This window comes from Centropristis striata, chromosome 2 (genome assembly GCF_030273125.1).
Source record: "Centropristis striata isolate RG_2023a ecotype Rhode Island chromosome 2, C.striata_1.0, whole genome shotgun sequence".
NCBI classification, from domain to species: Eukaryota; Metazoa; Chordata; class Actinopteri; order Perciformes; family Serranidae; genus Centropristis; species Centropristis striata.
Window position 1 is genome coordinate 32,484,943 of NC_081518.1, and position 21,138 is coordinate 32,506,080.

Here is a 21,138-nt window from a genome sequence, read left to right on the forward strand (position 1 = left end):
GTATTATATGGGATGGGTGGAAACCCTCCCAGTAAAATCTTTCACTTTGTCTTAACTGAATCTTATTCTTCTTCGATTCTGCAGTAAGTAATGCAGTCACACCCTCCAACCTGCAGATCTGGAGCATGTTATGTACTTTGTGTTCTCCAGAAACAAAACCCAGGAGTAGAGAAAAGCAAATGTGTATAATGGATAATCACTCGCTTTAATTGAATCAAGTTTATTATGTAAAAGAATGACATTAAAGATATGACATTATAAGATTATGACACATTAATTTAAAAAAATGAATAAAACATTCCATTTATATATGTTAATATCAACTTTTATACTTTGTTTATAAAGCAGAAGGACTTTTGTTCTTGAGGAAACATTCTCCCAGGATAACAGGAAACAAAATATTTCATTTAACGGTTCATGGCAATGTTTTAATGATAATTCTGTGGTCACACATCCACCCTGTTAAGAATCATTACTAAACATCCAAACATTTTCCACGCAAATCCCTTTTAACAGCAAACTAGTGAGAAAGAAACTTTGACAGAATAGTGTTGTATCACATTGTCACACAATCCTCTCCCCATGGTGATTGTATGTTAATAATAAGTCATACAGCAGAAGGGGGAGAAAATACAATTACCGGCCTTTAAAAACATCATTCATTGATTCTATTGCTGAGCATGAACCAACAGAATCCCAGTTGAAGACACTATGATTGCAGCATTGGGGTTTGGTCATGACACAGGACCATTACCCAAATGATACCATTCAACATCACATATTCATACGCAGTCATCACAGGAATATTTGTCAATGCATAACTAACGCTGATTTTCTGCTACTTCCTACAAATACCACAAAAAGTTTTACAGTGTATTAGTCCTGCCTGTTACCTCAAGTCCTGCTTTAGACAGTCACGTCTATTTTAATGACATTTTGTTTATTATTCCTCTTATTGTCTCTTGATGTAATTCTGCCATTAATACCTGCAACTGTTGCTTGATTAGCAGCTGAACTAAACAGCACATTGTTTCCTGTAGTTATCTTTTAAAGATATGCTGTGTGTTTGGCTGCACCTGACTCCCTTTCCTTTTGCACCTCATAAATTGAAAAGTACACTGAGCATGTTAGGGTATACAGGACTTGTTGAACGCTGAATATAGAGAAGTATGAGATGAATAAGAAAATGATATTCTCCCAGCATTTCATCTGTTGCTGAGGTGATAAACCCAGCAGAATGACATGATAAACGAGATGCCAGCATTAATAAAATCCCCTGATATCAGTTAGCTTTCAGTACTGTGTCCCTTAGTCCCATTACAGATACGTTTTACATTCCAATGACAGCATGTTCGTTAAAACAATAAAGCCCACAGAGCATCAGATATTATCATGTGTAAACAGTGGAGTTCCTTCTCCTGGCAACCACAGATTAGAACAAACAGCAGTATAGGGCTGCAACTAACAATTATTTCCATTATTGAATAATCTGTAGATCATTTTATCGATTGTTTGGCCTATAAAATTCTAGGAAATGGTGAAAAATGTCCATCCAAGTGTCTGTGATGTCTTTAAATGTCTTGTTATGTAAGTCCAAAACTCAAAGATATTCAGTTTAATGTGATATAAAACAGAGAAAAGCAGGCTGAAAACAGCATGTTCTGCCATTTCTGCATGAACAAATGCTTAATCAATTATCAAAATAGTTGGCAATTTTTTCGTTGATCATCTAATTGATTAGTTGACTCGTTGCGGCGCTGCATCAGCACATTAACCAACATGGCATAAAAATGAGACTTTGATAATCTTGATTTGACCATACCAGTTTATCAGTCAGGACTTCAAATCCTGAACTCTAGATTCAAAAAGCCACATTCCCCAAGTGCAAACAGGCCCATTAATTATGCAGAGTAAAACAGGAGACAAGTTGTCACAAAATGAAAACACTTTCATGAACATGGCGACAACATTTTTCAAGCTGCTAGCTTCACATGACTGAATGCTTTTAAAAAGGCATGGTTAAGTGTTCTAATAACATTGGAAAGTATGTGCCACTGTCCTGCCACTAGCTGTTACAGTCTTGACATTTCTGGAGTGAAGTAGGAAAAGGCCTCGCAAGCATCTGCTGAGCTCCAGCGAGACTTTGTTCAATATTAAAGCTAGTATAATGAGCCTTGTACCTCTGCCTCTGTCAGCCAAGCAGCTCCTTTTTAATCCTGACTGCACAATGGAGCTTGGCTCTGTAGATCAGAGTGAGCTCACAACGAGCCAGAGGAGGTTGTGCCAGTGATTTTAAGTTCTCCTTTTAAAAATGTCGCACCACTCGGTGGCCGAGGAGCATGCAAAGCCCCTCTGTGAAGCTGGGCTCTGTCTCGAGGGTAAGTTAAGTTTTTTTTATTTTTTAAATGCTATGAAATCTTATCCTTTCTTGGATACAGATTCCAACTATACATAGAAGTAGCCTTGAGTTTTACACTTGGAGAGAAACTGTATGAGAAAAACCATGATCACATCATAACATTCAGTCTTTTAGCAGCCGAAGTATTTCAACCTGAATGGCTTCTTTATGAAAACACAGGGAGGCTTATCAGCGTTCTGGGGGTCACTGATTGTAAATAATAACAAGTGAAGCAGCATGTCGGAGTGGTGGAATGGCAAAGTTATGGACACATACTGTACCTATAACAAATACAAAACGGTGATTTTTTTTTTTATTCGAATGAAGATCCAGAAGAACAGTAGTCATCTGCAGTGAGTCATTGTGGTCAACTGTTGAGGAGCAGTTTTTACTATGATGAAAGATAAAGAAGCTTCAGCAGTTATTTAAAAAAATTATTTCTACTGGCCCGAGTAGCCTAAAGAATAAACGATTCCAGCCCAACGAAGGAAAAACATGACGAAGAGGATGAACAGATAGGTCCTCTTGAATAAGAATGAGGCTTGTGTCCATTCATTTGAAGATAGTGAGAGCCTCATTTCCTGGCTGAGATGGGGACTGATTGAGCTGTTGTACATGCAAATCAAGGCAGTTCCACTTCTAATATCCGCTGTGCACCATATTCAGACTTCCTCTCAAGTGCCATGTAAGTAGTGCATGTCCTTGACTGTGATTCCCTTGTCTGGGTACAATAGAACACTTTAAGCATTTTCCCATTTATATCCACTTGTGGGGGTCCAGTGATGATGAAAGATATGTTGCAGATTCAAACACTGATTTTGAATCTCATGTGCGCAGCAAGGGAAACAAACTACTGCAGTCGTGTACTGAGGGTGTACGAGTTGAGTTTATACAGCACCTTCGACGGTCTCACAAGGAATAAAAGACTCACTTGAGTTACATACTGCATGCTTTATCTAAAAACACACAAACAAACCAAAACATCTGCTCATTTTAGAAACGATATTCCAGTTGTTCAGCGTTCTCGCGTAGACCAGAGTAGCCGGGTCTACATCGGCATGTGAGAGTGAGAATACAAACTGTCAGAGTCCCACTGGAGCCGTTTGTCCGTCCCCCTGTCACCCACACACACAAAGGACAGCCTCAGCTAGCAGAGGTCCAGCCAAGCCCGAAGCCGTACGAGAATTCTTGCTTCGGAGATGGTCAAGTGTTGGTGAGCTGCATCAGTCTGCTCCATTCTCAGACAGAGAACTCAGACCCGCTGCGGCGACCTTGGGTCAACAGCATCAGGCGCCGCAGACGTAGGCCTGTGAATGGATTGCACCACAGCAGGGAGGGCGACCCCCCAAACACAGCTCTCATTCCATCCCATCTCATGCGACGCTCCCATGTGGGCTTCTCATTTTTAAGACGTTCAATCTCCTGCAAGACATTTAACCCCCTTGGTAAATAAAATATTCCTTATTAAGTTATCCATTTGTTTTGGCTCATTACCATACTGAAGCGTAATGCATTCACTTTAGAAAAAAATATTTGCCCGTTTTTTTTTTTAAGATAATGATTGCAAAGAAAAGTTTTTATGGAAAAATAATTCTGCCCTTGTTTTTCTGAATTATTGAGTACCAGGCTTGTCTAAATTAATGAGATTGTTAATTCAGAAAAACAATAGCCGATATTATTTTTCATAAAAATCTTTCAGAAATTCAGAATTTTTTTTTCAAACATAATGCTTACATATCAGCCAGCTAAGATAGAAAATTACACTTAAGCTGGGGACAAACTTTTTTATATACAAAATAAAAGTGTGTATGTGCATCCTTTGAAATTACCTAGTTTTCTGCATAAATGTGTCATAAAATGTCATCTGATCTGCATCTAAGTCCCAAGTATAGAAAAACATAATGTGCTTCAGCTAATAACACACAAACAATTACAAATATTTCTTTATTGAACACATCCATGAGTGTTTTTATTGGTCAATGTAGCTCCACATCTCACTCAAATCTTGTTTCATTGATTTGCTTCCAGGTTTGCTATCTCCTGACTACACTTGGGACTTAGATGCAGATCAGATCACATTTTATGATGAATTAAGGCAAAAAACGAGATAACTTCAAAGGGTACACATACTCTTTCTTGCCACTATACCCTTGAAGAGCCGAAGGGATTGATCACGATAAAAGTTCCCTTGTCATCTTACAGTGACCCTCGCTGCCACACACAAAAACTAGTTGTGAGGAAAACAGGTTGTGTGGCGCAGTGGATACTGACCGTCTCGTCATTGCAGATGGAATGGATCTGCGTACCAAACATTACAGCTGTGAAAGTGAGGAAGAGGATGGCTTCGAGGCAGAGGAAGATCAGCAGCAGCACAGACACTCCTGGAGAGAAGTCACTGCACTCTGGTAACAGGAGGAGTGCAAGGAAAATTAGGGTTTTTTTTTGGAGATTTAGCACTGAAAAACTGAAATTATTCTAACAAGCTTTCAGACTAAATCTATCTAACTAATGATGAGCTCTGGTATACATGACATTTTGCACCTGTCGTAGGAGCCTGGAACAGTTGTTAGCATGGAAAACAACTGGGTGGAAATATTTCCTCGCTTGTAAGAGTAGTTTTTACTTGTAGAGGGCGATAGAGGCTCGAAGAATGAAATATGATCTTCATTTTCAGGTTCATTTCTATAGAAGGACTGGCAAGGGAGCAGGGAACGATCAATGGCAGCTCTGTGATGAGTGTGCTGCGCAACTCCAATGACCTGTGCAGAGCAGCTGTTCTTACAAGAAGGATAACAATCTCTCTCTCTTTTTTCCACTCCGCTCTGTAGCTCCTCATCTCTATAAGCAGTCTCTATGTCCTGTATAAATAGCTGCATTTCTGACTCATCTCTGACATTCTGCGTTTGTCTTTTTTGACTCGATGCTGCAAGACTTACCATTCCACTGGACTTTAATACAGGTGAAGAAGTGCATACCACTGAGGCCCAGGGCGTGGGCAGAAATCAAGGCTATGTACATCTGCAGAAAGTAGGAGAGGGGGGTGATGAGAGAAAAAAATTAAGAGAGGCCATACCACTCCTATCCCACAAGGTTGGTCTGCATGAATTTAACATTGGTAATAAAATCTTTTGACTTGCCACTAAAAAAACAACAACAACACAACATATGGTGCTGTGTTGTGCTCTCTCTCTCTCTGTCTCTGTCTGTCTTTAAGTATAACTGTCTATCAGTCAATCTGCAAGAAGAGCTAACTAAACTTTTCATGGTACAGGTGACCTTGTACTACTCTACTGCCATATATGACAGCGTTATGATTTCATCATTGAAATCAAATAAGTTCCAGTCAGCATATGAAGACATAAAAAAGTGCTGACATTGTTTAAAGAGTCATAAATAACTATGAGTGTACATTTCATGGAGGCCTGTTGTTGCTGTACTCAATACCACTGCTACAGGAAAGTCAAGACATTTTAATCATCTGACGGAGACAATGCTAAGTTATTGCTTATTAATGAATTATCAGGAAAGTTAAGTGCTATAAAGGAATGACCACTTGTGAACTGTGCATTCCTTATCCTTTCCGTACTCCTTGTTAACATAAATGGACTACTGCATAAGTGTACTTCTGTTTACTTACAGTGAAAAGAACAAAAAATCTCTGATTCTTTTCTCCCACGCAGTTATTGACCCAGGGACAGTGGTGATCCATCTTCCTGATACATCTTTTACAAATACTGCAGGCAGAAGAGAGAAGATGTTAAATCAAGAAACACTGACTCGTGTCTTAAGTTTTACTGCTGCTGTTTACACAAAATGTGCACATACAGATGTTTTCAAAAGCACAATGTGGATGCTATAGGGTTGAGTAAAGGAGCCTGTCACAGTTAAGTTCTGTGTTAAATTGACTCTGACAGTTAGACCGACCTGCAGTGATGTGCCCTCTCAGGTTTGATGCTGCAGCACTTCGGGCACTTGTATATGACCTCACCAGGTTTCAGCTGTAAACTCTCCATGTACTCCTTGGTTGCATTACCCTTAGGAACTGCACCCTGCCAAGGGGATAGACAGACAAAGACAAGTGCTGTCAGTTACAAATGTCCAAAAAATCCATTATGTCATTATGTCTGTGTGTCTTTGTGTATGCAATGATTGAACAATTGTTTCAACATTTCTAGGCTTAAATCACCCACTACTTGTTCTCTCTGTTCCAATAATTACTAGTCTTGGGAAGTTAAGTAAGATTGGGTGTTTGACTGAATTTGCAGGAGATACGGGCACCGTTTGGTGCTTTTGAATATAAGCAATATCTTTCTTCTGGGAGCCTACAATGCAGCAATTACCTGTTAATCACAGTCGGATGTAACAACCTCTTAAAGTGAAACGCACAAATAAATTAAAGACCTTTCAAATTTGACACACTGCTGCACAATGCTCTGTGTAAATGGAACAATTGTTAAGTCTGGGCTGTTGGGTTGCAAAGCACCAGTGGAGCTGTCATCTGGCATCTAGTTTCTCTGAGTAAACATGAGTCAACATTGCAGCAACAGCATTGTATCTGACCCACAACCCCCTGAAGCATGAATTCACAAATGGTAGCAACAAATGATCAGTGACAACATGCAGAATAATCCCGTTTTGGGCTGCACAACATGAGGAAAATATTAATAACGTTTTTGATGTTGTAATAACGACATTACTTGCGATAAATAAAAAACAGATATTTAAGTGTATTCAGTCCAATACAATAAATTGTTTGAAATATTATTTTTGAAAAAAGTGAACATTTAACTGAGCAAAGGGCACCAATAAAAAAAGAATAACAGTTCCCTCCTGATACTGTCTTTCAACAAACTAAAAAAATCCCAAAGTGCCCTATGGCAGTCAATAAAAACAAAACAAAAACAATATACTGTGTGGCCGTAGTCCTTGTGGCACTTACTTTTGACTGTACCATCAAAAACTGCAGTTGGAAAAGTCATACCACATTATGGAATGCTTAAAACAATAAAATGCTTCATATAATACAAGAGAATTACAAAGCAGCTGTCAGTGAAAGTAGTATGCAAGGTAAACTCAATTTTTTAAGGATAGAAATATGAAGATGTTCCTGACTTTGTTCTTGGGCCTTTTATTTTCTAGGAACATCTGGTAAAAAAACAAAACCCTCATTGCAGATTAGCAAATTAAATTAACAAAAATAAATAGACACTACAGTTTTCCCACACAGCATCCTTCACACGCCCCTCAGCTCATCCATGAATCACTACAAGTGTCTGACTATGGCAGTGCTTCCTGCTCGCACTGCCATGGCAACTACTAGAGTATGACTCCTGACCCCTCCCAATTCTATTCAGACTGGAAGGGCCATTAATTAATTTGTACGAGAGATGATTCATTTTGCTGCAAGTCCAACATTAATTCTGTATAATGCTTTAAGAGCTTCAAACTAATGTACCTTTTATTGTAGTGCGAGCTCCGTCTTACTCACCGACTTTATTTTCTTTGCCCTTCTTTCCTCTTACCCTCCCTCCTCACCCAATTTTCCTCCCCTAACATTCCTTACCGGGTCAGTCATCATGGTGCGCAGATGTGAGGCCAGTGCAAGCACAGCCAGGGAGTTGAAGGTGGCCCCGTTCAGCAGCGAGTACCAGAAGTTCTTGCTCGGCAGCAGCATAACAAAGTTCACCACAAATTCAGCATACAGCACCAGGAACCAGGTCATGCCTGCACACACCATCCCACAGCTGTCCTGAATGAACCACAGTGTGCGGTTGCCCACTGTATGGCCAGCGTGGGGACCTCCAACCATCACACCGGCTGCCAGGCTCCCCGTCTCCACATCTGCACCTGCCGACAGCAGCGGGTGGTGCTGCTCCATATCTCTCAGTCGGTGGTTTGAAGACTGCATCCCGACCTGGGGGGGGGGAGAGGAAATATTATATTTAAGGCTTCCATCTCCATCGTCCCACAGTAAACATAAATAAGACATATACAGTAGTAGGGATGGGAATAATCAATCGATGATCGATTAATGGTCGTTAATTTGGTTGGTCACATGGAAATTTTAATCGATCTGTGTATTTTTTTATTCTAATTTTTATCTATGACTGCGTATCAGTACTCACTGATAGTGTTCAGTTCTGCGGGCGTATGTGAATAAGCCTACGAGCAGAGAATTAAGTTGGATAAAGCTACAGTTTGCAAACTGAAAGTTGCAATAACAATTATAAAACACAGAGAAATTAGAGTATTAATTTGAGCAAAACTATCTTACTGTATCAAACCTTGCTAGCATGAATTACTAGGTTTAATTTTGTCTAAAAATTATTCTAACACTAAAACCATTTAAATATGTAAGATTACTGTGAAATCTAACCTCATACCTCTCCGGGAGCTAAAACATAAACATTGAACTCCTTGACGTTATCTTTACAGTATAATATCACTTGAGTTAATTTCATGATCGACAGTAAGTCTTTTTTCGTCCTTTCAAAATAAAAGTTATCAAAACAGATTTTTGCATAGTCCTGTATATACATATATATATATATATATATATATATATTATTTTGCAGCGATTAATCAATTAATTGTTCGTTAACATTACAGATAATCAAGTTGTCAGGTTTCCTCCAAATGCCTATCCCGATACGGCAGAATTTCGGGTAAAATACAAAATTGAAAGCAACATTCTATAGATACCTGAAAAAGTTTGAAAAAAAAACCACAAGAGGCGGACTGAGAAAGACTGTTATGAAGGCAGAATGATAGACACTTATCAATACAGCTAATAAGAACATGTAAGGAGAAGTATATAACACTCATACATGACATAACATGATAATAATGCTATATATGTACTGCACAAGACAGAAGTACTGTTCATCAAGTGTACTCTTTGAATGTACTTTATACAATACAAAGAGCCCACTAAATCATGAAACATCGACCTGTCTTTCAAGAAACAAGTCAAATAAGCACTTTTTACACCCTTTTTTTTTTTTTTTTACTGTTTTGTAACAATCTTGCCAGGAACTGTAAAGACATCTTGCTCATACCAAACTGTTGGACAACTAACATCACCATCCTTAAACCAGGCCAGTAATGCTGCACAGAAAAAGTATGATAAAGAATGAGTCAACCTTGGACTCAACTCTCAGGGCGCTTTGTGCCATGCAGCCGTTATTACAAGAAAGATGAGTCACTGTAGTTTCTTCTTCTGTATTTATGTCAAGGTCACAAGAGAATGCTCATGACCTGCCCAAGAGACTTTGTTCGCAGCTTTAAGATAAATCAATGGCTGACCTGATCCATTTAGAAAACTGATCCTGCAGCTGAGGAACATGTGAGGAATACAGGCTAATAATAATCCGTAGACCCGGTTACCTTCTACTGGCAGGCTTCACTGTGATCCACTGAGACAAAGTAAACCAATTAAAGAAGAAAATAATGAATGAATAATGAATAATGAATAATGATGCAAAAATGATCATCTACTCCAATAATGTGAATTATATTGCAGTTACAATATCAGTGGTTTTCCAAATCCTGCAACCCTACTTTATAACCTTTGATTTCAGATTTCTTTTGTGTAAATGCATTCATACAAATATTTATGGTTCCAGAGGTCACATCCAAAATGTCTAATGTCTGTAATGTATTATCTATTCTTTCCATATTACACAAACACAAAACTTTTTACCACTTTAATACAATGAAACATAATACCTCAAGTTAATTTATTCTAGTAGATTTAATGTGATAATGCTTATTTGCTCATAAAACACTTGAACAAACCCAGAATAATGATCAGTTTACTGTGCATCTGTTTTAAAAAAGCTTTCAAATCCCAAGCCTCAAAGCTTTTCTTTCATGACAATAACATTTGGCTGGCTACTGATGATACCAATGTAGTAGATAAAAGTATATTTCACTGTGTAGAATGCACTGCCTGTTAAAGTGAAAAGGTGCTAAATGGAGAATGTATTGACATAGCAGTAAGGTTCCTCTGTGACCTTTAAAGTCTGTCATTGTCTCATATAGGGAGGGGAATATAAACTTGCTATGCTGTGTTGTACATTAGGGATGTCTAATAATGTTGCTTTCAACAGCACAACACAGAGAAAACTGTAATTTATGGGGTATTTTTAAGACAAAAAAGGCTAAATGACATGAAATACACCTTTCCTCTATCTGACATGTACACATGTGAAATCAAAGTCACCTTTCACTGAAGAATCCTGTGTTAAATGCTTTTACACCTTACCAGTAACTCAATATGAAGTAATTATTCAGCCACAGAATTGACTCAAGTTGTGAGGTAGACATGCTTATTGCATTTGTTGATGCAGTGTTCTGGGAGACTGATGTAATGCTTTGAAGCAAATGACTTCCTTTTGCTAAGCATTTAAATCAAATGAGACATTTCCAGTGAGATGGGTGGTGCAGAGCAAAGCTTTCAGTCTTTAGCTGACTAGCCAACCAGGCGGCCTTCCAAGCAACACACGCTGTTTGGTTTCTGCTTGCATCCAAAAACTTTCCATGTCAGTGGGTGTCGTTTAAATTGCTCGCAGAATGGAAATGCCAACAAGGGATGAAAAGTTTTTGGTTTGCAGAGCTGAAAACCACACCAGCAAAGATGTCTTACTGACAGCCACAGAATCACACCTCTAACTTCCAGTCCAGTTCAGGCCACATAATGATTCCATAGGAATTGATCAAGGGTAAGTATACTTAATGTGTCTCCTGCTACTGGCTGTTTAACATTTTTATGCTCCAAGACGGGCAAGCTAGTAAGAGCACTTAAATTGGGTTGGTTAAAGGCTTGACATGGCTGCTGATACATCAATATATGTTCTCCAAGAACTACAACTGATAGGCCTAATCTATGCTGCTGACTTTAAAATGGCTTACCTGAGGCTATTCTGCAAAACGCTTTTAATTCAAATTTCACTATTTGACAGAGAAACACACATTTCACATATATTTCTAATAATGTAATTTACCTCATGCATTGATAATGCACATTTGTGTGTGTGTGTGTGTGTGTGTGTTTGTGTGTGTGTGCCTATATGTGTAATATGATGAAATACAGGTCTTTCTCTTTTGTACTAAACAAATTTCAAGGAGCCATGGATGGGTCAACTTGCCACTTCTGCCAGAAATACCCTGTCTCAATGGCGCGTCACGTTCAATTGTACAGAACGGAAACAGATCCATCCATCGCCTGGAGCGCCTGATGAGAATTTGTTTGCATAAACTGAGAATAAGGACAAAGCCAGCCTTGAACAGAGTTACATGTCTTGCAAAATGATACCCTTTCAGAGACAAACTGCTTGATATGCAAGAGAAATGTTTTTTAGAAAGCTCAAATTTTGGAAACAAACATTTCAGTGGGGATTGGGGTAATTACAATGAAAGACACTATAAAGCTTTTCTCTATCTGTTCTACGCTTGTCTCTGTGCATATTCACGTCTATTAAAATAATAATAATAATAATAATAAAAATAATAATCTTTCTTATTAAGCTACATCGCAAATCCAAGATTTCTGACCTTGTTCTCAGAAAAGTACAATGGAACACCACTCAAAGTGGGCATTCTGACTTGGTGGGGCAAACCCATTGACCCCGGGTTTATTAAGAAACATCTATATTACATCACACAATAATGGCAGCATCCACAGAAGCACACATTGTAAATGGCAAACCATCACCAAAGGCAGTGTAAAATATAATTGCCTGTTATTAATTTAAGCTACATACTATCACATAGAAACGTGATCATCATCTAGATATGTATAAATGTGGGGTTAAATAAAACGGTGTTATCTCAAGCATTGTTTTTTCTCCATTGTTTAATTTATATGTGGAAGGAGGCTGCACTGCTGACTGTTCAATAATGTGGTACTGGCTCTATAAAGCATGATGTTTTTCAAATCCTTTGATTTTTTTACCCTCACAAGTGCAGCAGTTGAAAAGGCCCAACCAAACAACATTAAAACACTGGAAACACAGACTTTTGTGAGCAAGTAAGCAGAACAACAAAATAAACAGCCGCCACAGTTGCAATTAATGACACGACAGCATGCGTCACTGAGTGCACAGCTGAATGGCCTTAAAGGTCCATGTTTCTGAAAAGGATCAAGGTTGGACATGAGGCTGGAGGAAATCACTTTCTCTGTTTATAGCATTATTTCACACATCAAAGTGACGGAGGCCACAGTTAACAGCATCACCAACTACATTCACTGACCGCTAAAGACAAGATGTATCAGGGTCTGCTCAGAAAATGATACTGACTAATTTATCTGACTCATTCCTTTTCTTGGCAGAACTAATTCAGAGCAGTATGTCACAATGACAGGAGAAAAATGAAAACACCATCAGTTTTTGCAGGTTGGAAATACTTCACAAAACAGGCTCAATCAGTAAACTCACCTATAACAGAAGTGTACGAGGAGTAATTTAGAGCACATGCATGACCGCACAGGCCGCGCTACATGTGTCGGGATGAAGTTATATTTATGTATATATTTAGCAACGCTATTTGTAGAAGCATTATTGCCTGCTGAAGGGTGCCTCTGTCCATATCATTTTTAACAAGTGTATTCAATAACAAACAATGTTGCTTACTACGGATCAACAGCAGCTTGCTGTTTTCCTGTTGAACCACAAAATAGCATTGTCCTTAAGAGGGCAGAAAACGCTCTTGGCTAGTTTAAGGCGTATTGATTTTTTTTGTGGTCGATAAAAGGGAGGTCCATTAAAGCCACACCAGCTGCTTGTCCAGCTGTCTGCCCTTCCCAGTCAGAGGGCACAACACAAGAGCCACTGGTCCCCATCTCTCTCTCCCCCTATCCTTATCTCTTTACTTCTCCTCTCTCTGACATACACAACCTGCAGTAACCTCAGTCTCATCCTGCTCAGATCACGTTGCCGGGCCCTCTGTTGCAGAGTCATCACACACCATGCCATAGCAAGGGCTGGCATCTACTGTCAAAGAAAATTAGATGAAACAGTAGCCGAAAATATTCCTGAAATAAATGGGTTTCGATTTGCTAAGTGAGTTTATGTTTCACTGTCGCATTTCCAAATTGCCAAACAGCATAATGGCCAACCTAATGTAAGTCCTCCTGAAAACAGTGAGAGCCAAAAATAAAACCACCCCTGGGTGAAAATGTTGACACGACTAAAAACATCACAAAGAATCGAATAGTCACTAACCTTACACACAAAACCAGTACCTGGACTGTTTTTAATGGCCTGTTTTATAAAACACTCAAAACTCAATACACTATTCGTTGTAAAAGTAGAGGTAACAGTTGTCAAAATTATGGTATTTTTGACAACAACTTTAATAAAGCTATAACAACACTCAAGCTATTTCAGGACATCCAGGCAATGTTTGAAGATGATTGGCGGCAGCTTGAGGCTTCTTTCTCCTGCATTCCTGTCTAAGACTGGACATTACTAAATGTTATTTTCAATTTTGGCTTCCAACAATTATGAAAACAAGATAATCGAGATAAAACCATTATTGTGCTGTAATTTTGTCTTGTGCTATCAATCCAGTGCACCCTTTTCCTTCACAGCAGTTGGATTCTGTTAATTTTCTTCAAGATACTGACTGATATATGCTGAATAGTTTCCCAAAAGGTTGTACATATGTTTAGGAATTGTCAGTAGCTTGTGGCAGTGCACTACAACACATTTGGTCTTATATTTTTGTTCTCATTTATTATCTAGTTTTTCTATTTCATTAGATTTATATTTAAAGTTAAAAATGCATGGTGTTTCTAAGTTATGATCTCAATATTGGGCAAATTAATCTTGATTTTTGTCATTGTGCAAACCAATTTCTACTATTATACTTTAAAATGCATATAAACCCATTAGCATTGAGTGTTACTGGCCAAACTAAAAAATGCCCAAAAGAATTTAGAAAGCATTCAGCCAGGTTACAAATGACTTGTCAAGCAAACGTGTCTACAACTCAGCACCTTCTAGAAAACCTCCTTTTTGCCAGCGAAAGCCAAAATAAGGAATGTCACTCTACCAGCCTTTGCAAAAGAGGTAAACAGACAACATGAGGTTAGCTGCCAGGCTCTGTTTGCACTTGTTACACACTTGGTTCTGGGAAACAAAAGACATGCAAACTGGGGAAAATGTGGGGAAACCTACCTAATGTGTTCTCTCCTCACAATAACATGATTTGGTATGTACCTCCTGGTCCAGCTTTCAGGATGAAGTACATATGTAGGTTAGCATGTAGGCTGACACCTGAAAAAGACACACACACACACGTTTAACTTGGAATCAAAACACATTCAACTTTAAAAACTCAGTTGCCCATTTATTAGTAAAGTATACACCAGGCTTTAGGTTAAAATGTTTTGTTTTGTTGAAACTGTTCTTTATTTGGACTGTTGAGTAGACCATGCATTAGAAGCACATCTAATTAAAATGTCACACAAACTTCAGCCTCCATAATGACCAGAATCATAAAAAAATGTTTTCACCAAACAATACATGATGACATTTGTGAAGGAAGGGTTAATTGCAGGGCTGTTATATTAGACTGTATTACCTTTTAGCTAGGTGTACCTAATAAACTGAAATCAAAGAGTCAAACCTTAGAGCCGTGATAAATAGCATTATTATATACAGTAAATTCAATATATATAGTATGGTAATGGTTTCAATTCTTTATCACATTAAATAAGGTGTCATGTGCTATAAACAACCAAATGATCGTTCTGACAGCATACAGAAGAGAACCAAATTAAAGAAAAACGTGTCACCTGTTTGTCAGTAAACTTCGCATATTACTTAAATTCATTCAATCAAGCACTTTACAACATTGAAAACTCAACATTAAAGTTAAGGATCAAGGATTTCCAGTGCCCATGGGAACCCCAAAACATTTACAGTTACCACACAAAGTTTGTACAATACTTGCTTCCTTCCCAACTGAATGAGTCTTCAAAGTGCCCAGGATTTGTGTTCCCTTTTTACTCCCAGGCTACACACCCATGATCATGATCGCTATTCATAGCAATGTGGTGACACTGCAAATATTTTCTGCTAATAGTCTGTTGAATGACTGATCACAGATTTTTCTAGATTGACTCCGACTCTGGGGTTATTTTGACCACCTCAATGTAGCTGAGTTCTCTGTCCAAACCACCAAGTTACAGTTTTAATACTGACAAGCAGCAACTACTGAGATATACTTTTTTATAACTATTGAACACTGTCTCCCCCCTTTCTGAAGCCAAACAAACCGCCTGTAGAAATATGCAATTACACTGGGAAATTTTTTTTTTTTTGGCCCTGTAGTTATTATTTCAATCTATATATCTATATAAATTCTAAAAAGAAATACAAATTCAGTGCTTTTACTTTAAAATAGCAGTTTTTCATGTAGTGCATTACTTTGTGATTGTTTGTTATTATGTGTCCTCAGTTTTGTATGTAAATTGAATAATCCGTTCCAAGTAACATTCACTAAACCAGTTAATTGGCTTAATTAGTTGATATTTCCAAGTAAAATGTAATTGAGGGATCAGTGAATCTGCAATTTACTTGTGTATTTTCATTTTTTCAAAAGTGGTTCTATTAAATAAATATTACTTAGGAACAGCCTGAGTAAAGATTACAAACGCTTTCTGTGTGGAAAAACTTGCTTAGCTTTTTTTAGGTAAATGTCACAAATTTTTTTCAGTGTATAGTCCATGTTGAGTTCCTACACTAAAATACAAATAACATTTTCACATTTTTTAATAGTGTGAGTGGGAAACATTAGTTTGAAGGTTGGCCAACCTTGAATTACAGCTCAATAATACTTTAATTTCAGCAGACAATGATGCTGCAATGATACATGTAAAGGTCGTGACTGAAACTACACACACACACAAACACACACACACACACACACACACACACACACACACACACACACACACACACACACACACACACAGCTTGCTTGCTAGCTAGCCTGACACTTCACATGCATCCAGACTGGATGGTAAATCTCTTTTGCTAACTAGCCACTATCAGCTAGCACTGGCATGCTAACACTGTATACAGGCGACGACTGCATAAGCAGAGCCTTCCCAAGTGACAAGCTAAATGACATACCTTAATATTCCTAATATCTTGTGTTGGGATTCTCGTCTTAATACATTTTGAAGTCCCGTTTGAGGTAAACTCCAGTTCCAACGCAGCCGTACCCGCAGCGGCAGAAACACATCGCTCTAACAACGGGCTGGCTGACAGGGACCAGTGTCGACGGAGCTTCCGGGGTTCACTTCGGGTTTCTCCGTCAGTGTTCGCGAAATGCCCGGAAAAATAATGTTTGCTTTAATAGCGTCATCTCGTGGGTTGTGACAGAATAGCAGATACAAAACTGCGATAATCTCAGTTGTCCACTCGCGGGTGCTATTGGCTAAAATACAGTAAAGCAGGGACATTTGCCAAGAGGCCACTTTTGCTAATTGAAAAAAAGACAGGAGACATGAAAATAGACTGTTTTGTAGTTTTATTATTTTTTATTTTTTCTGCTGTTTTTGTGTGTAAAAATGGTTTAAAAAAATTGGTACATTTCCATAGACACCTGTGTCTTTTGTTTGTATTTTCCATTCCTGGCAGCTTAAATTTTGTTAATTAAAATAAAATGAAAAATCTGACTGATAGCCAAGTTTGTGTGGAGAAAAAGGAGCCATGCATGTGATGTAAGGACAGACTGAAAGATGCTTAAAAGAGACAGAAATAAATGCAAAGGAAGTTGACAAATTTGAACCAAAATCTCCTGGACTTCAGAGGATTAATCAACCAAATTGAATAATACTACTTAAAAAAATATGTTCAAATTAACTGACTTATTAGCTTAACATAACAGCTAAAATAAGATGGCACAATAAAATGAATCTCTTCCATTATGCAATCACTCAAATGTTGGACTGATTCTTTAACATAAATTGCTCCTTCAGGGACAGAACAAATTGCATGTTTGGCCTTGATCTTCATCAGGAGCTGCAAGGGGATTTCTACCCTTACACTTATTTTGATAAACACGCTCTATTTTGATGCCTTTTTATGAACTTTGACATGAGGAGATGTTGCAACTGCGGCATGGATCAGTGATTGCCTTCAAGTAAGGAGCCTGAGATCCTTATGTTTTTAAACTGTTACTGTTATTGTAAATTAATTCCATGAAGAGACAAAAGTGTTTTTAGTGTACTTTCTGAAAACCATGTTCAAATGTGTGACTCTTTCTTGATGTATATTTTCCCAACCATTCCAATAAGCTATTGATTCAAATGAATTCCCATATTTTTTATAAATCAATGATCAAACTCTCTAAACTTGATTCGTGTACACCTTGACAGTGAATATCAAGTCTGCAGTGTGAAGATACTTTTTAAATCCTTCTGCACTTGAAGTGCTCTGCAGGGCTCGACTGGGACAAAAAATCAGCCCTGGCATTTTTGCCCCGACCGGCCCACCACAACTGATAACTCATCAAGTATGTTAGTGCTCTCCTAACCAAGTAGATATCTTAACTATATAACTCCACACTACACTACATTTAGGCTACATTAGACAGCCCTCATCCTAGAGCAGGGGTGGGCAATTAATTTCCCCAAGGGGCCACATGACCAATACCACGAAGGTTGCAGGGGCCGGACCAAAACTCTGAACTAAATTCTGCTCAATATTAATTTAATCGCTTTATAAAATACAGTAAATTATCTGGTTTTGGGCTGCTACTGATAAGAATACATGCTATGATAAGACTGTTTAAAATGTGGAGTAAATTACCTTTAGCAAGGTTCCTATTGGTGTGGTATTGGTGCTTGTTTGTATATTTTATAGGTGTTTTACAATGTTATGATGCTTTTATTTTGAAAAGGTGCCGTCCAGTGTGAAACGAGTGCTTTCATTTTGAAAGGTAGTGACAGGAAATAACAGGTGGAACGGTTAAATGAAAAACGAACGGTAAATAATAACGAGTGCGTCGTAATTCATATAAAGTTGATATAAAGTATCAAAAAGGCTTCTATAGTGGCTGGCTGACAGGACACAAGGTTTGGTAAAGTTCATTTTCTTCTGTCATATGTATTAGTGGCTATATTTGTTGTCTCAACTATAGTAAAAGTGCTTGTTTGCTCAATTGCTAATGCTAATGTTTGTTATTGCTCTTATGGTGGATTCACAGTGACCAAGGAATGTCTTATTTTTATTTTCATGGAGCTACGATTTAAAATAAATAAATAAATGCTACTAAACATAGGCCTACATTCAAACCACAAAAACAATTTAGAGCATGTATGTTATACAGTAAACCAGTAATTTATTAACTTTATGCAAAAAGCAATACGTGTTTTTGACAAGGTACCGAGGTAACTCGGGTAACTCAGATATACGTAAATCGCCTTCAAAATAACAGCACTGCGGTTGTATTGATTTCTAATTTCTGGGTAACCTCATGCGGGCCGGACCAGGACAGCCAACGGGCCGGATGTGGCCCGCGGGCCGCCCAATGCCCAGGTCTGTCCTAGAGTGTCAAAACACAGAAAGTCAGAATGGATATGTTTCACTTTTTAATATAAATGCAATAACATGCAGCACAACAAAGCAAGATAATAGGCCTGCAGGGAAAAAATGAAAGAACACACAGTACTGTAAAAGTACAGTGGGAACTCCATGCTCACTTTAAAATGGTGTTCTACTAATGCTCAAGACACAAATGTTTATCTAAAAGATCCCTTTGGGTGAGCAAATTAGCCTGCAGAGACAGAAATGTCCTACTAGCACATTTAACACTGTCACACTAAAATCATAATTTTCACGTCCAACTGCTCGTCTGTTTATCAACTCCAAATCTATCAACAACTGATCAAGCTAGCACAGACAACAGCAAATCAGCTTCAAACACTAACAGAACTGACCAACATGAAATTATGACGAGGCACTAGCATGTTAAACTGGTAACAACAGCTAGCCTATGTTGCTGTGCCAGTCAATTAACTTCAACCAATTAAGTCATTAAGTTAAAGTCCATAACTGTTAAACTTCATTAAATGTTCAGACGTGCCAAACATAGTGGAGGCAACAGAAACTTCCCTCTCTTCCTGCTCCTGTCTCCTGGCTGCGTGCGCACCCGTTACTGTTTGTAAACAAGACACAGTCTATACACGATACATTGATGATCGCACCAAGCTACACTGTGTTCAAAAAGTTAGCAAGCTAACAAAATGAAGTTATTAACCTGACTTCATGATATTTGAGCCAGGCAGATAAATATTTATTGCTTCTTACGGCATGTTGCCGGGTGCTGCCATCTTTCCACCTCTCTCTCCTAACTCCCTAAAGGTTAATTCCTCCATCATCACCTGGCGGCGCCATGCTGAGTCAGCTCCAGCTGCTGCAGCACCAAACATTTCAGATAGTTTAGCGCATTTTGCAGCATCTGCCTGAAGGGCTTGTCGTTTGTTTTTCTCTTAATTTCTCCGCTACTTCTATGCGTTTCTTTTACATTTCTATTTTCTGGCTGTGCCGTGACTGATTGATTGACAGCCGATGGGCCCAAGGAGGCGGGCTCTAGACCCTCCCTCTACCTGATTTTTATTGACCATTGGCCATAGAGACTGCCGGGCCATAACATGAAAATTTTTTTGTTGTTGTTTTTTTCAAGTCGTTCGGCCCAAAAGTCTTGCCGGCCCACCGGGCATTTGCCCTGTATGCCAGATGGCCAGTCCAGCCCTGGTGCTCTGGCAGCCCAACCTTGACCAGGTATAGAAAATGGATAAATATTTTACAGTTGCATGACCAGAACTCAGTCATTCTCAAAAGACTCACTGCCACCTCTTGAATTTTTTTAAGAGTGGCCATAACCTTGAACTTCTGCAAATCCATGCATGAGTAATTCAGCAGTCCTGCTCTCTGAGATGTTACAACTTTAATGCATGTTACACTTCTGGTCCTGTCTATGATGTCACCACATGTATTTTTTGGGACTGACAACAGGAAAAAAAACATACTGTCTGAGGGTAATATTTAGCTTGACCTGACCAGGGTCTTAGGGAGAAAAAGCCACTTGTAGCAGAATGTCCCCAGCAGGGAGCAGCAGGACCTTCCTGGCTGCAGTCTCTGATGTCACGTGTCTCCCAAGTGTGGATTATAAAGCCAAGACAAAGCAGCTTGGCCCTTCTCTGCCGTGTGTGTGCAGCTGCGCAGTGAAAGCTCAGGGCTCCTGCCCTCTCCTGTTCTGGTTCACAGCCAATATCAGCTGTCTGTTTTAGAGGGAGGGAGGGAAAAATACCCAGCAATCCTCTAAAGCAGCTTAAAGGCTGAATCCGGGGACTGAAGCCTTTTCCATTTCCAGAACTGCTTCTCTCACTCACTCCATTATGGCGAGATGAGCATCTGACTGACTGCCAAAAAGGCGGTCACAATGGCTACATGTAATGTCATGTGCATCTTCCTACAGGCTCTCCTGCACAGGATTCCTACAAACATCTCCTATATTTGGATGTAATACAGTTTGCATTAGCGAGAAAAGCAATGGAGGCAGGGGTATTTGATTTTAACTCTTGATGTAATCACGAGTCTTGTACACGATTAAATAATGAATGCTAAGTGCTCATGTAACAAACAAAATCTCCCGCCGGGGGCCTTGGGATCCCATGTGCATTATTATTTTGGCCCATGTTGACATGCTGCCTTTTGGAG

The 21,138-nt window shown here is 38.8% G+C and overlaps 1 protein-coding gene across 1 annotated transcript; it reads right to left on the reverse strand.

Annotated features, from left to right (window-relative positions):
- Window positions 1-806: 806 nt before the first annotated feature.
- zdhhc7 (zinc finger DHHC-type palmitoyltransferase 7) lies at window positions 807-16,743 on the reverse strand. The gene is made up of 8 exons (XM_059353429.1): window positions 16,543-16,743; window positions 14,581-14,679; window positions 7,962-8,312; window positions 6,323-6,447; window positions 6,036-6,132; window positions 5,335-5,416; window positions 4,670-4,800; window positions 807-3,820 (listed from the first exon to the last, which is right to left on the reverse strand). Exons 3-8 carry the CDS (start codon window positions 8,304-8,306, stop codon window positions 3,638-3,640), a joined length of 963 nt encoding a protein of 320 aa, XP_059209412.1. The 5' UTR covers window positions 8,307-8,312; window positions 14,581-14,679; window positions 16,543-16,743; the 3' UTR covers window positions 807-3,637.
- Between the last annotated feature and the right edge of the window lie 4,395 nt (window positions 16,744-21,138).